Source organism: Leptonotus elevatus, chromosome 4 (genome assembly GCF_054856555.1).
Source record: "Leptonotus elevatus isolate MCC_2025b chromosome 4, RoL_Lele_1.0, whole genome shotgun sequence".
Classification (NCBI taxonomy): Eukaryota; Metazoa; Chordata; class Actinopteri; order Syngnathiformes; family Syngnathidae; genus Leptonotus; species Leptonotus elevatus.
Genome location: NC_141242.1, coordinates 19,373,266 through 19,385,798, shown reverse-complemented (window position 1 = coordinate 19,385,798; position 12,533 = coordinate 19,373,266). Strand labels below are relative to the sequence as shown.

Below are 12,533 nucleotides of genomic sequence, written 5' to 3'. Positions count from 1 at the left end.
GTGTGGAGTAGCACTTTTAAGATGATTAAAACCTAACACCGTGCAGCTCAGCTAAACTGGACAGTTGAAAAAATCTATCAGATAGACAAGCTTGATGCTTTTTACACATTCCTCACAATGCTGCAAGACGTCTGATCTGATTGAATACACAGCAAAGTGGATTACATTCTTACACTGGCTGCCAGGCGGGCGGGTCTCCAAAATTAGAGAATCATGCTGGTAAAGTAATACCTTCCTAACCACCACCTGGACAGTCAATTTCATATTTCCTAATCTGAAAAGTCTGTACACCTACATAACCTAAGGCCAAATTTGCAAAAGACAACCACACATATTTGTAAATTAAGAGTGGTTAAGGGTGCACAAGTATAATATTGTATATAATCATGGATTGATCATAGGTTGGCAAACTGTCTATAATTCATCTGTACTATTATATTTGAAAAATAATGCTTTAAAAGGGATGTCAACCCTCAAATGTTCTTTGCAATATGATGTATGCACCCCTACTAGTGTGAACATGGCATTATGATTAATATTGCATTTGTGGAACATGAACTTAGCAGTTAAAGCCACCTGTTTTCAGGGCACAGGAAACAACCATTTGTGGCTCAGCTGTTTTCTGAGTTTGGTCATGTGACATTCGCAAAATGAGCCGTGATTGGTCATTAACTGAGCATTTTCAGTGGACCGCAAGTGGCAAAATGGCCGTCCCCAATATAAATCAGAATATCGTGTTTGGACAAGTGAGGCTGCATAGAATATATTATTGTAAAGAACATTTATGGGTTGACTTCCTCTTTAAACTTTTTTTTGTTTACACAACAAGGGCCATGAAGAAACAGGCCTTGACTAAAGGAAAAATCCATTTACAAACATCATTTCAGTGGACGGAATATTTGACTATCTGTCAGCTCGAACAGTCATCAACTCGAGTCCATTGAGAAGCCTTGGAAGTGTTCCAAAGCTCAATGAAACAAAAAGTCTTCTCAGTGTCACATGTGCTGCAAGGATTTGTCTGCAAGAGAGCTAAACACTGGGAAGAAAGCAACACTACTATTATATTCTCTATTTTCACTAAATTGTTTTAAGTTAGCCTGTTGTATCTATGTGTGTAAAACAGTATTATACTATATATAAAAAGGAATAATGTTTTTTTTCCCTTTTAAATGCCAAATCAGGATGTTACCTATGGCAGTAATTATGTAAAAATATCAGGCGAATTGGCTAATCCCTTTAATTTTACACTATCTATATTGTTAATCCAAGTAAGCAATCTTGCGAAAAGGATAATCCAAAACAGTCTTTGAAGAAAGTTATTTTCTTTGATATGGTAGATGTACAACCCTGTGTGTGTGTGCGTGCGCGTGTGAGTGTGACACTAAATTACAGTTTGATCCGATACAAACCATAACAAACAGTTGTTGTTGTTGTTGTTACAGTAATACTAGTTTGTCTCAAACTACCAGAGACTAATTCCTTCTGTGTTTTTGAATATTTGGCTAGTAAAATTGATTCTGATTGTGATAAAATAGTACATTTAATATTACACAGTTAGTTGAAGGTTTTCAATAAAATGTTCGGAAGTACAGTTTCTAAAACCATACCAATAACCAATTTTTTTTTTTTTACTTTTGAACAATCTCGCAGGTCTTCCCTTTGCGCAGCAATTTGGCCTTCAAGAGCCAACTGCATCACTACTATAGTGCACAGCAGCTGCATATGTCCGAGACGGCTGCTACTTCATTCGAGGAGTAAACACACTCAGTTGCAAAGTGTGGAATAGTGTAGACCACCCTATAGAGGAACTCATTTTCAGAGGTGGGTAATAACGAGTTACATTTAATCCGTTACATTTACTTGAGTAACATTTTGGGGGGAAAAAAGTACTTCTAATAGTAGTTTTAATACACAATACTTTTTACTCTTACTTGAGTAGATGTGTGAAGAAATAACGCTACCCTTACTCTGCTATATTGGGCTACACTAGAGTCGTTACCCACCGTCCCAGTCATACATTAGATTTACCCGGTGGTGTAGTGGTCCCTGGAGACGCGGGTATACACTAAATTGGTATGGGTATACCTTTATTTTTCGAAACGCTGACATGTGAGGGGAAAGCCATCATTTGTATTTATGCACAATAATAAAATGATGAATGAATTAGGGGCAGTTTGTAATGTAAAATGTATTTATTGTCAGGTAAACATGAATAATATGTTATCTACTATAAAATGAAACTACTTTAAGTTATTGTATACAGTATACAATAACTTGGTTAACGTTACTTAGACCTAAAAAATAAGGTAAGGGGAAGGGGCTTCATAGACACTGAGATGACGATGGGAAGTTTAGGAACCGAGCCTTTGTAGAGATCCGTTGTACTAAGTCATAATTTGGGTTGGGTTTGAGTTGACTTTCAGGTTGCTTTTGTCATGGCTTGGGTTTAGTTTTGGTTTAGTTTGAATTTTGTCCTCGTTTTGTTCATGATCTGTGTTTTTGTCATATTGTCCTTGTGTGCTTCCCACGTCTCGTCAAGCTTGATCTTATCCACCTGTGTTTGCCTGCACACCCTCGTGTGTCTACCAATCAGTGCCCTGAATTTTTTTGATGACTACTTATTACTTTTACTTGAGTAATATTATTTTGAAGTAACGCTACTCTTACTTTAGTACAATTTTTTGGCTACTCTACCCACCTCTGCTCATTTTTCCGTACTTTTATTGTCCTACTGACTGAACTAAATGATTATGGGTTAAGTGCTGAGATGTAAATGGGCAGCTGCTGTAAATTACCTCAGCTCACAATGAAGCTAGTAATCAGTGGTAGAAATATGCTCTGCCTGATGTTCTCCATATTTATTTGTAAGTGAAATCTAAAGTTCAAAAAGAACAAATTATAGCACACCTTAGTCTTAGAGAGTACAAAAAGACTGCCAGTTTATCAATGTAAAGTGGATAGAAGCGACATGATCAACAACAACAAAAATGAGGTGTCATACATTAAAAAAATTACATTTTTATGCCATACATAAAAAAGACATGAAGATTCTAGTCATCCACAATTTCCCTGCACAGCTTGATATCTGACCACACAGGTTAATACAAACACGTGTCTTTGATGGAAGTACGACAAAACTACAACCGTCTCCTCAAAGTTGTTAAGGAGCCCACACACATACCACTAACCTTGGTAAATGTTCTGTTGTTGGAGCCTCATTATTGAAACTTTTCTGGGATCAAAGACTTTGTGAGATTTTAATTGCAAGCCTAGCACTGGCTCAGGTCTCATATAACCTGGACCTCCCACCACACTATAATTTTTCTGCATACTGTCACTGGAATTCCCTGTGCAATTCAAATACCAAAGCACTTGTGCAAAGGTCTTAGGTCATGGCATTACAACAATGCTATAATGACCATGTATCACTACAATGTCGCTCAGTAGAGCTTAGACTTCAGCCACAAAAATGAGGAACACAAATTAAGCAGTGCCACAGTTGTGTTGTCTGTGAGGATGCTGACCCAGACGGGCAGTGACAGTGGTAGTGGCATTCCAGATAACAGAGTAAAAATAAATCCAGCATTTGCACCTCAACCCAAATCGGTTCTTCCTTAACTCATGCTCCACCCCTTTTCAAAAAAGTCTTGAGGAAACCATCATGCAATGATCTACCATTTATTGGTTTAGTATGCCAGCTGGTAAAAAGACCTTTCAAAAAGCTTGTGGTGTCTCAAAACATCTGCTTTGTCCTGTATACAAAATGTGTGTTGATTTCAAAAGGTATTGTATTATACGGTAGGTGTAGATATGGGAAGGGTAACCCACAGTGAAATCTGTAAAATAATTGTGTGACATCTGGTGATTAAAAGATCAGTGACACTTTATACACCAAAGGAAATAAGAGCAAGTTTCCTGTTTCTCTACTGTGTACATGAATGAAAAGCCCTTGCCTCAAAAATCAGCCTAAATGTTTATGATCATGGCTTGCTAGAGCCGGAAATAAAGGCGGAATGAGAGAGACGGAAGAGATAGAAATAGTCACATAAGCTAAGATGACACAAAGGCATACCTCTAAGGCAAAGCCACTTTGTAATTTGGGTCTGTGGTGAGTTCAAGTGACTCCAACAGCAAAAGGAACTCATAATCCACTAGGGAGTTGTCATCTTTGTGGTAGGCCAGGCGGCAAAGGACTGGTTTTGGTCATGAATTTATGGTTTTGATGCAATGGGGTGAAACCTAGTGATTTGAAATTAGGCAGATCAAGACTGCATTCTTACTGTATATTTAAAAAAGAGCTGCATTTCACGAAACATTAATTCAAATATAGTACTTATATCTATCAGATCTTTCATGTAACTACTTTGTAAAATACTTCATGAGAACTTGGCTATGTAGTGCATGTTGAAAAGCAAAAAAAACTTACTTGTACTACATAATAGTGTTGTTCCGATACTGATACCAGTATCGGGAGAGGCCCTGATACTGCATTAAAACAGTGGTATCGGCATCGGCAAGTACTAACAAGTAACATGCCGATACCATTATGTCCGATGCTAATATATGACTTTGGATGCAGCATCTTGTGTCTTGCTTGTGCATGACATTAACTGTGACGTGTTCACTGCATGCCGAGCCAATATATCCTATTGGCCTGTGAATGCTCTGAACCAATGGCAGGGCAGCATTTTCATGTTAAAAAACAAACAAACTAGGTATCGGTACGGTATCGACATTGGACGATACTACAGAGCTGAGTACCGGGGGCCAAAAAATGTTATCGAAACAACACTACTACATAACTCAGTAAGTGACTGGAACTGTATAGTAAAACTAGATGGTTTGGGTTTTGGATTTCCAAAAAGCAACTAGGGAGTTTAAATCCTACTAAAAATAGACTACATGACGATATCTTCTCATGCTTCAGACAGCCATCTGACTGCCTCAAACGTACAGACCCAGAGCAAGTCTCAAATCCCAAAATGAGAGTATGTCAGTCTTTAATCTTTGTACAGTGGGGAAAAATTTTGAGACCACCCTTGTTTCTTCACTTTACTGTTCATTTAGGCCCTGTCCAGACAGAAGCAAAGCCGGCTTCATTCCTCAAACAAATCTTGTACACACAGAAGCGTTACAAGACTTGTGTGCCCAAAAGAAGACGCTGAGGACGTTTAATTGCTGTAATGTATGTGCAAAGTCTGGAGCGGTGCTGTGCAGCCACAGGGAATTAATGGAAAGCGTAGTGTTGCACGGGATACCGGTACCAGTACCGCACCTTGATGTTTTGGCGTCAAAAACGTCTCGGTATAATTTTTTCTGAGTACCGGTCGGTATAATTTTTTCTGAGTACCGGTACTTAAAAAAATAAATACGAGTCAGCCCGCCAACTCTGTTTTAATGTTTTAAAGGCATAACACATACATGCATAGCTGCCTGTCTACCGATATGTGGAAAACGCCTTAAGTAAGCAACACGCCTCTTTCAGCGTGTGTGCCAGAGGGCGCAGGAAGATGGCTTCACGCACTGAAGCGCTTGCTGGCCGTCCACTCCTCGTTGAGAAATATGACGCGCTACTTAAAACTTAAGACTCCACGGGAGCGCACAAGCAAAGTGGAAGCCACGCGACAGCATTGGCATTGTCTACGCATGTTTTCAATAAACACATGAAGAACACACGTGTGGTTTTAAATTTTCAGTTTTAAAAACGTTTTGTAACAAGAGCAAATGTTTTTCGCGGAGAAGAAGAAAAAGCAAGGTGCGATCAATGAACAGGCACACAGTAGGAAATCACAGAAAAAGCTCAGGCGACTGACATAGTAACAGACAAGGTTGTGACACATTTTTTAAATTTCTCTTAAAAATAAGTGGAGTGTGAATTATTTTGTTCCCAGTTTGTAGTATTTGATTACACATTTGACTAATTGGGAGCGAAATGGAGAAGAACAGAGACATGCACGCACACTCAAGCAATGTTACATTGAGTCATTGGAGTGCCACTGTATTGCCAATATTTAAAACGGATGACATCAAATGCAGTCAAATACAGTACTTCAAGAATATGGCATGCAATGTGAAAGCACATACAGTATAAACATAAATATATACAGTGTGTACATACATTAACATGTATACATCCCAATATTTTGAATTAATAAAAAATAATTTGAAGTTCTTTTGTCAGTTTTAATTTTGCTGCTTTTGCTGATGTTTTAGAGTTTTGTCGAGGTACCATTTCAGTACCGGTTATCGAGGTATTTTATGGAGGTATAGTATCAAAGTCAAAATTTTGGTATCGTGACAACACTAGGAAAGCGTAGAAGAAGAATCAGCGAAAAAGACAAACAATTTACAGAACAAACATGGCTTTGGCATGTATCAAAACAACATGAAGAAGACGAACACAGGAGAAGTGACAATGGCGGGTGATTCAAGTACAACACCGCTTGTTGAACGTGGGAATGAGGAAGCAAAATATTTTGCTGCAAAAGCATAAGCAAGCTAAGGAGGCTGCGCAAAACGACTACGACACGGCTATCCGCCATTGTTGTTGACAGACTGGCAGTTTGCGTGCAGTCACGCGAGAATTGGAGTATATGTCATCAAACTTCGTACGACAATGTATTTAGTTTATTTATTTATTTAGTATTCGTAATTTAGCTACGACATTTACGTCATCACTGGAGGAGTATCCTGCATATGGTGTCCAGACGCAGGCATACGTATTGAAATCTTTCCACTCTGGAGCCCAGTTTCACAAATGATCGGTTTGAAGTTCCGAAACCGCGCCGTCATGAGGACGAACGGCCTAAACGGTAAGAAACTTGTGAGGATACATTGAAACTTTTTTGTGGACGACAAATATGCACACACAGCTGAATCAAATAACCAGGCTCATAATCAGGTTTCTGCAGAGCTTGCTGATGAATCAAGTGTGTTTGAGGAGGGAAACCTCTAAAACATGTGGGTCTGTGGCCCTCGAGGACATCTATGACCTAGGAAGAACTAAAGATACATTCTATGTTTTTTGGTTTTTGCGTGTGTGTCTGATTGTTGCTTAGTCACTTGATACACTTTTAGTGGCAGAAACTTGCCAGTCTCTTAATTTTTCCCAGAGCTGTGGGACAATTTGAATTGTATTTGATTACAGTAAGTGTTGATTTTTTTTAATGTTATAAAATTTGTGTGATCTGGTTTATTTTCTTTTTATGTACTGTATCATTAAACTTAATGAGCAAAAGTGCACGTAATATACCTCACCTTTTTAAGTAGTCGTGTGGAGTCCTCGCTAATCTGCATAAACCTCATGATGACATTGTTCAGGTAGATGTCGCTTAGAGTGGCGTGGTCCTTACTCTCCCTCCTCACCTGGTTCAGCAGCAGGTACCAACAGTTGACAGGGGACAGCAGATTCTGGTCTTTTCTAGTGACAAAGGTGAGTTTTGAATCAGAACATAGAGTTTCAGTAGCGATCTGTAACAGTTTCTCAATGAGTTGGATGTCAAAAAAATATCAGGGTCTGTATGAGGTGCGTCATCGGCCTCCCTTGGTGTTTAGTGTCCTAGATACTGTCATTTCTGGGTCTAAAAGTCCTGCATATATTACAAGGACAATACTGATATGCATGATACACTTGTGTCCATGACATTTCTGGGGCATAGCTCATACAGCTCTCTGAGCCAAGCAAGCTTTATATATTCTTTGCGACGTCAATGTGGAAAGGCTGTGGGAGTACTGTATTTTAAAATTCAAGTCAAACACTATGGAACAATTGTCACAGTAGACATGGATAGTAAGTCACAGCACGAAAGGATAGTGACCTGATAGAAAAAGTGCTATGCTACTTCCTGTGCTGCTATTCTACTCTTATAAGTGGTAGGATATTGTCCAGGGTTGATCTGTGACAGAAGGATATTAGTATGAATACATGTGTGTGTTTGGGTGAGTTTGTAAGGATGGATGAAAGGTCAAGTCTTGCAGGAACCATATGGAGAGTTGCCCCTGCTCTTACCACACATGGGCAGTTTACACAGACGGGCAACACTTGTCAACACAACAGGTGAAAAAAACAGAACTTGGCCAGTGACCTGGCCTTGAACCTTTTGCAGTGGCACTCTAACTGCTGCAAGGGCAAAAAGTAAGCATTCCTGCACATAAAAAACTGTCAAACAAACTATAGAAATGTTCATTGAAAAAAAAGAAGAACAAACAGGATGTAAATTTCATCTGATGCAGGCCAAAGCAGAATGATTAATTGGTGCTGCATCCTAATGCACGTCATGTGGAAAAGCCAATAGAAAAAGAACACAGAAGAAGAATTAGATAAGGGATGTGGTTGAAAAGTTTAAATGGTAAAATGCACTACTGGACAGCATCACCCACACTCTTTGAAATAGAAATTGCAATAAATCCTCACTACATAATATATCAGTAGAGAGCAAGACATCCACTCTGCAGGAAAGACAGCACGTGTGTGTGCCTGTGCGTTTATTAATTCATAGTTCCTTTTGCACATGCCGATGTATAATGTCCAGGCGGCCACAGACATGAAAGGGGACAAAGTAAATGACGAGATTTTCAAAAATAGCTACTTGAAAAGCACAACAGTCCTAATCTTCCTCTATTTTGAACTACCTTGTATGTTTATATAGGTCTGCAGGGAGGCTTTGCCTGTAGAGGAAAACGGACAGTGGAAATGCACAAGAGGACTAACATTCCCTGTGAGGATAAAATTCGGAATTGTTCAGCTAACATAATACCAGGAAAATCTCACTATGTCATCATTTCCTCCTTGGCATGGGCGGGAACTGGGTCAGACAGACAGACAGACAGATAGAGGGGCCATAAAGACATTCTATGCAATTATAAAACAAACGACTGTCCACATGGAGCATGGAAGGCGTGAAAAGCACCGCAATGGCAAATTGTTGGCTTCTGTTACTGTTTGAATGTATGTTCTAGTCATTCATGTAGTTTAAATCCGGGAAGGGTCAATTGCAACCTAAAAAGTGTGCCCATACGATGAGAGGCTGCTGACAGTGAAGGATTGCCACGTTACTGTGCAGGATATTGTAACATGAGCTCTTATCAAGAGTAGAGACAAAATGGTAAAGTCCTCTAGTAGCGCACTGAATATAGATGTCATTAAAGAACAGCGGTGAAAGCTTTTTACAGGAGAGGACATTTATCTTCGTATTTTTTCTATTGAACTCTTGTAGGGCATCATTATCAAGACAATGGCCTTGTAATAACAAACACTGCCAAGCAAACACTTTAAAAAATAATAAATCAAATCCTCTAAAAATCTAAAGTATACAAAAAGTGTAACACAAACCATTATCAGCTGTTAGAGATAATCCATCTTGGGTATTTTATATATATTCCTGTACTAATTACCTTCTTTTGTGGAACCATTCATCAAAACTCCTAGGGCGGGAAAAAAAAAAGTCGGTTGTTGGTTGGGTCGACCACAAAGATTGGTCGACGGAAAAATGTGTCAAAGCTATTTTAATAATTTTAAAAAGCATATTTGGGGCACCTACATATACATAATTATTTTATATAAGGTGCATGTATAAAATAATGTATCCTGCCTTACGTTATATTGCACTTGTAATGCACTTGAAGTTCTGTTCCTAAAATCCAAATGGCCATATTGGATATTTTGAGATAAATGTTTTTTGTTTTTGTTTTTTAAGCTACTGTTTTATAAAATAATTATAAATGAAGACAAAGTTCTTTTTATCTTTTTTTTTTTTAAATAATGAAAAATACCTATAAGTGCAATTTGAGGCACATTCCCTCCGTTTAAACTTGGAAAGTGAATTACAAAGTAGCATAGGTCCACAATATTGGAAACAAAATAAAGAATAGCAAGCAAGCCAAGCAACAGCTGTCAAAACTACTGTTGCCAGCCAGGCACCCGATGCTAATGCTAACAGCCAGCTGCTAGTCCAAGTGAAGTCACAAGTTGATAAAGTCCAAGTCAAGTTGCAAGTCTTTTAGCATTTTGTCAAGTCGAGTCTAAAGTCGTCAAATTAATGACTCGAGTCTCACTCGAGTTCAACTCACATGACTCGAGTCAACACCTCAGGTAGTTATGTAACCTAGTGCCAGATGTGTATTCAATTTGTAATCATAAGTACTGGTAATAATAATGTTCTTTAATGCTTTTCAAAGTTTCCCATTAATCAAAACAGTGCATTGAAATGTTTAACTGTACAAAAGTTGTTGTAATTTTTTTAATCATCAAACGTTGACTGACGTTAAGATGCGCTATAAAATGCTGAAACAATCACTTTAAATTTGAGTGCTTTCAAAGCAGATTTAAGTTATTTGGTAGTGCAGACATTCAGTGGCCATGACAAAATGGAGAAACGTAAATTGCATTAACATCCATATTATATCATAATATATGCAATGTGATTTTATATGAACCTAGTAGGGTAAAACAGGAGTTAGTGGAATTACGTATGTGAAGGTATGAGGGCAGCAATGGAGCTCAAAATGCTTATGAGAACAGGACAAGCACTGTCTCACAATTGCAACGAAAAAAACATATGCTGCATATTGATGCGGTTTTGACTCAAAGTATGTAATTTCAAATTCAGAATTGCAGCCCCACTGACAGGCCCAGCAGGGGCTCACTACAGAATGTTGCTTGTCTAGACTAATTACCCAGAAAGCTGGTCATTGTGATGCTATTTTAACATTTTGTTGCTCTGCCAAGATGACCTGCCATATGAAAACTGGCTCAAGGGTACAGGCCAAGTGAAAACATTTTTTTTTCACGCCACAGACAAATCTGTCCAACAAAAACAGGCCACATAATGTGAACACAAAGGTTTCACTGTGGGTGTGCTGTTTATATGGACACACAAATATAGACCTCTGGCTTTAAGTACACAGAAGGGCTTTTAATGCTATTTAAACGTATTGTATTTATTTAAGAACTATGCTCCTGTGACCATACACCATGCAATGCAAACTACAGAGCTTCCTACAACTAGTCCTTTAACTGGGAACATACTTGGGCACACAGCTGCTCGAGCCATCGAAGCTTCATACAGCAAGCAAAATCTATTTACAGGCTGTTAAAAAAATGATGCATTTTATTTTTATTCCCTCCACAAGTTCAAACAATATGCTAATGTCTGCCTTTTTCAGTACGCTTCATCAGTGCAAATTGGGTCAAGAGAGAGAGGAGTTACAGTAGTGCAGGGGTGGCCAAGTTCAGTCCTCGAGAGCCACTATCCAGCCTGTTTTTCATGTTTCTCTCCACGAACACACCTGATTCATGATTAGGATCGTTATCAGGCTTCTGCAAAGTTTGCTGATGAGCTGATCATTAGATGCAGCTGCGCTGAAGGAGGGAGACATGGAAAACAGACTGGATAGTAGCTCTCGAGGACCGAACTTGGCCATCCCTGCAGTAGTGCAAAAATAAAAGGAGATTAATTGCGCCATTTAGTATCTTCATCAATTTTATTCTGCTGCCACAAGTGACAAAACATTACTTCAATTTTAGTCTCTGTATAAACCGTTGTAACAATGATCATATTCAAACTACCGTGCACTACATTTGTTTGATGATCTTAATCATTAAAGTGTGGAAACTATGCAAAAAATAGCAGGCAAATACTTTTTCACAGCATTGTATGTACATATTACATTGACACTTTATTACCATAGTTAACCTCTGTGTGTGCTGTTTATGCTTTTGTTTATGTTCTCGACACTGGTGCAGATGTACCGGTACCTAATTTTTGAGGCAGATTAGTAGGTGAACTCACTTGTACTGTTGGTGGTCCTTTGTGCTGCGAGTCTTGGCCATGAAGCGTTCAGCCAATTTCTCAAGGTTTCTGGAGTATTCCATCTCAATCTCCGCCTTCTTCCTGAAGAAATCCTGAAGGTCCTGCAGCAGCTGGACCCTCATGTCTGTCTGCTGGTCCATGCATTTCTGCTGCTCTACTAACTGGGCCCGGATCTCTAAAAGGAAAAATTAATACATAAATTGTTACACAACTGCAACATGGTGGAAGTGACAGACTTCCAGCGTTGGGGAATCCAGGTCCAGAAAGTAAAAACCATTGTTATTTATAGTAATGTCGACAATAAATGTACTTTTTTAAATGTCTCATTGTCAGTCATGACTGTGATTAAATAATTATTAGATTAAATATTTTATTGGATTGTAACGATTAATGAATAATTTAGGGACGTCCTGGCAACCAAACTTAAGACTTTTTGGTTCACTTTTCGATCAAATTTTTTTATTTTTAAGGACGTCTTTTCAACGTCTTGAAAATTACATCTTTTCACCTTTTACTTTTCACCCAAATTCAGAGGTCTTTTGGACGGACACCAGTGACGTCTTTTCAACATCTTTTCAAAGTTATTTAAACCAATTTTTGCTGGGTGGGGTTATATTGTGTTTGAGTAATTTCTATACTGCTTAAATATTTATTCGTATTTAACCACATATAAATATATATTTTTAGAGGGCGGGGGCAATTTTCCGAGAAAAAAACTTGCAA

The 12,533-nt window shown here is 38.5% G+C and overlaps 1 protein-coding gene across 4 annotated transcripts in view; it reads right to left on the bottom strand.

The window, feature by feature from the left end:
* The window catches only part of srgap1a (SLIT-ROBO Rho GTPase activating protein 1a), a 64,842-nt gene that overhangs the window by 33,593 nt on the left and 18,716 nt on the right, over nt 1-12,533 (bottom strand). For all 4 annotated transcript variants that reach the window (XM_086073132.1, XM_086073134.1, XM_086073135.1 and 1 more), the window contains exons 2-3: nt 11,790-11,985; nt 7,258-7,420 (exon numbers count right to left, since the gene is read on the bottom strand). In XM_086073132.1, the coding sequence (XP_085929258.1) occupies nt 7,258-7,420; nt 11,790-11,985 (359 nt within the window). The remainder of the gene's footprint in view (nt 1-7,257; nt 7,421-11,789; nt 11,986-12,533) is intronic.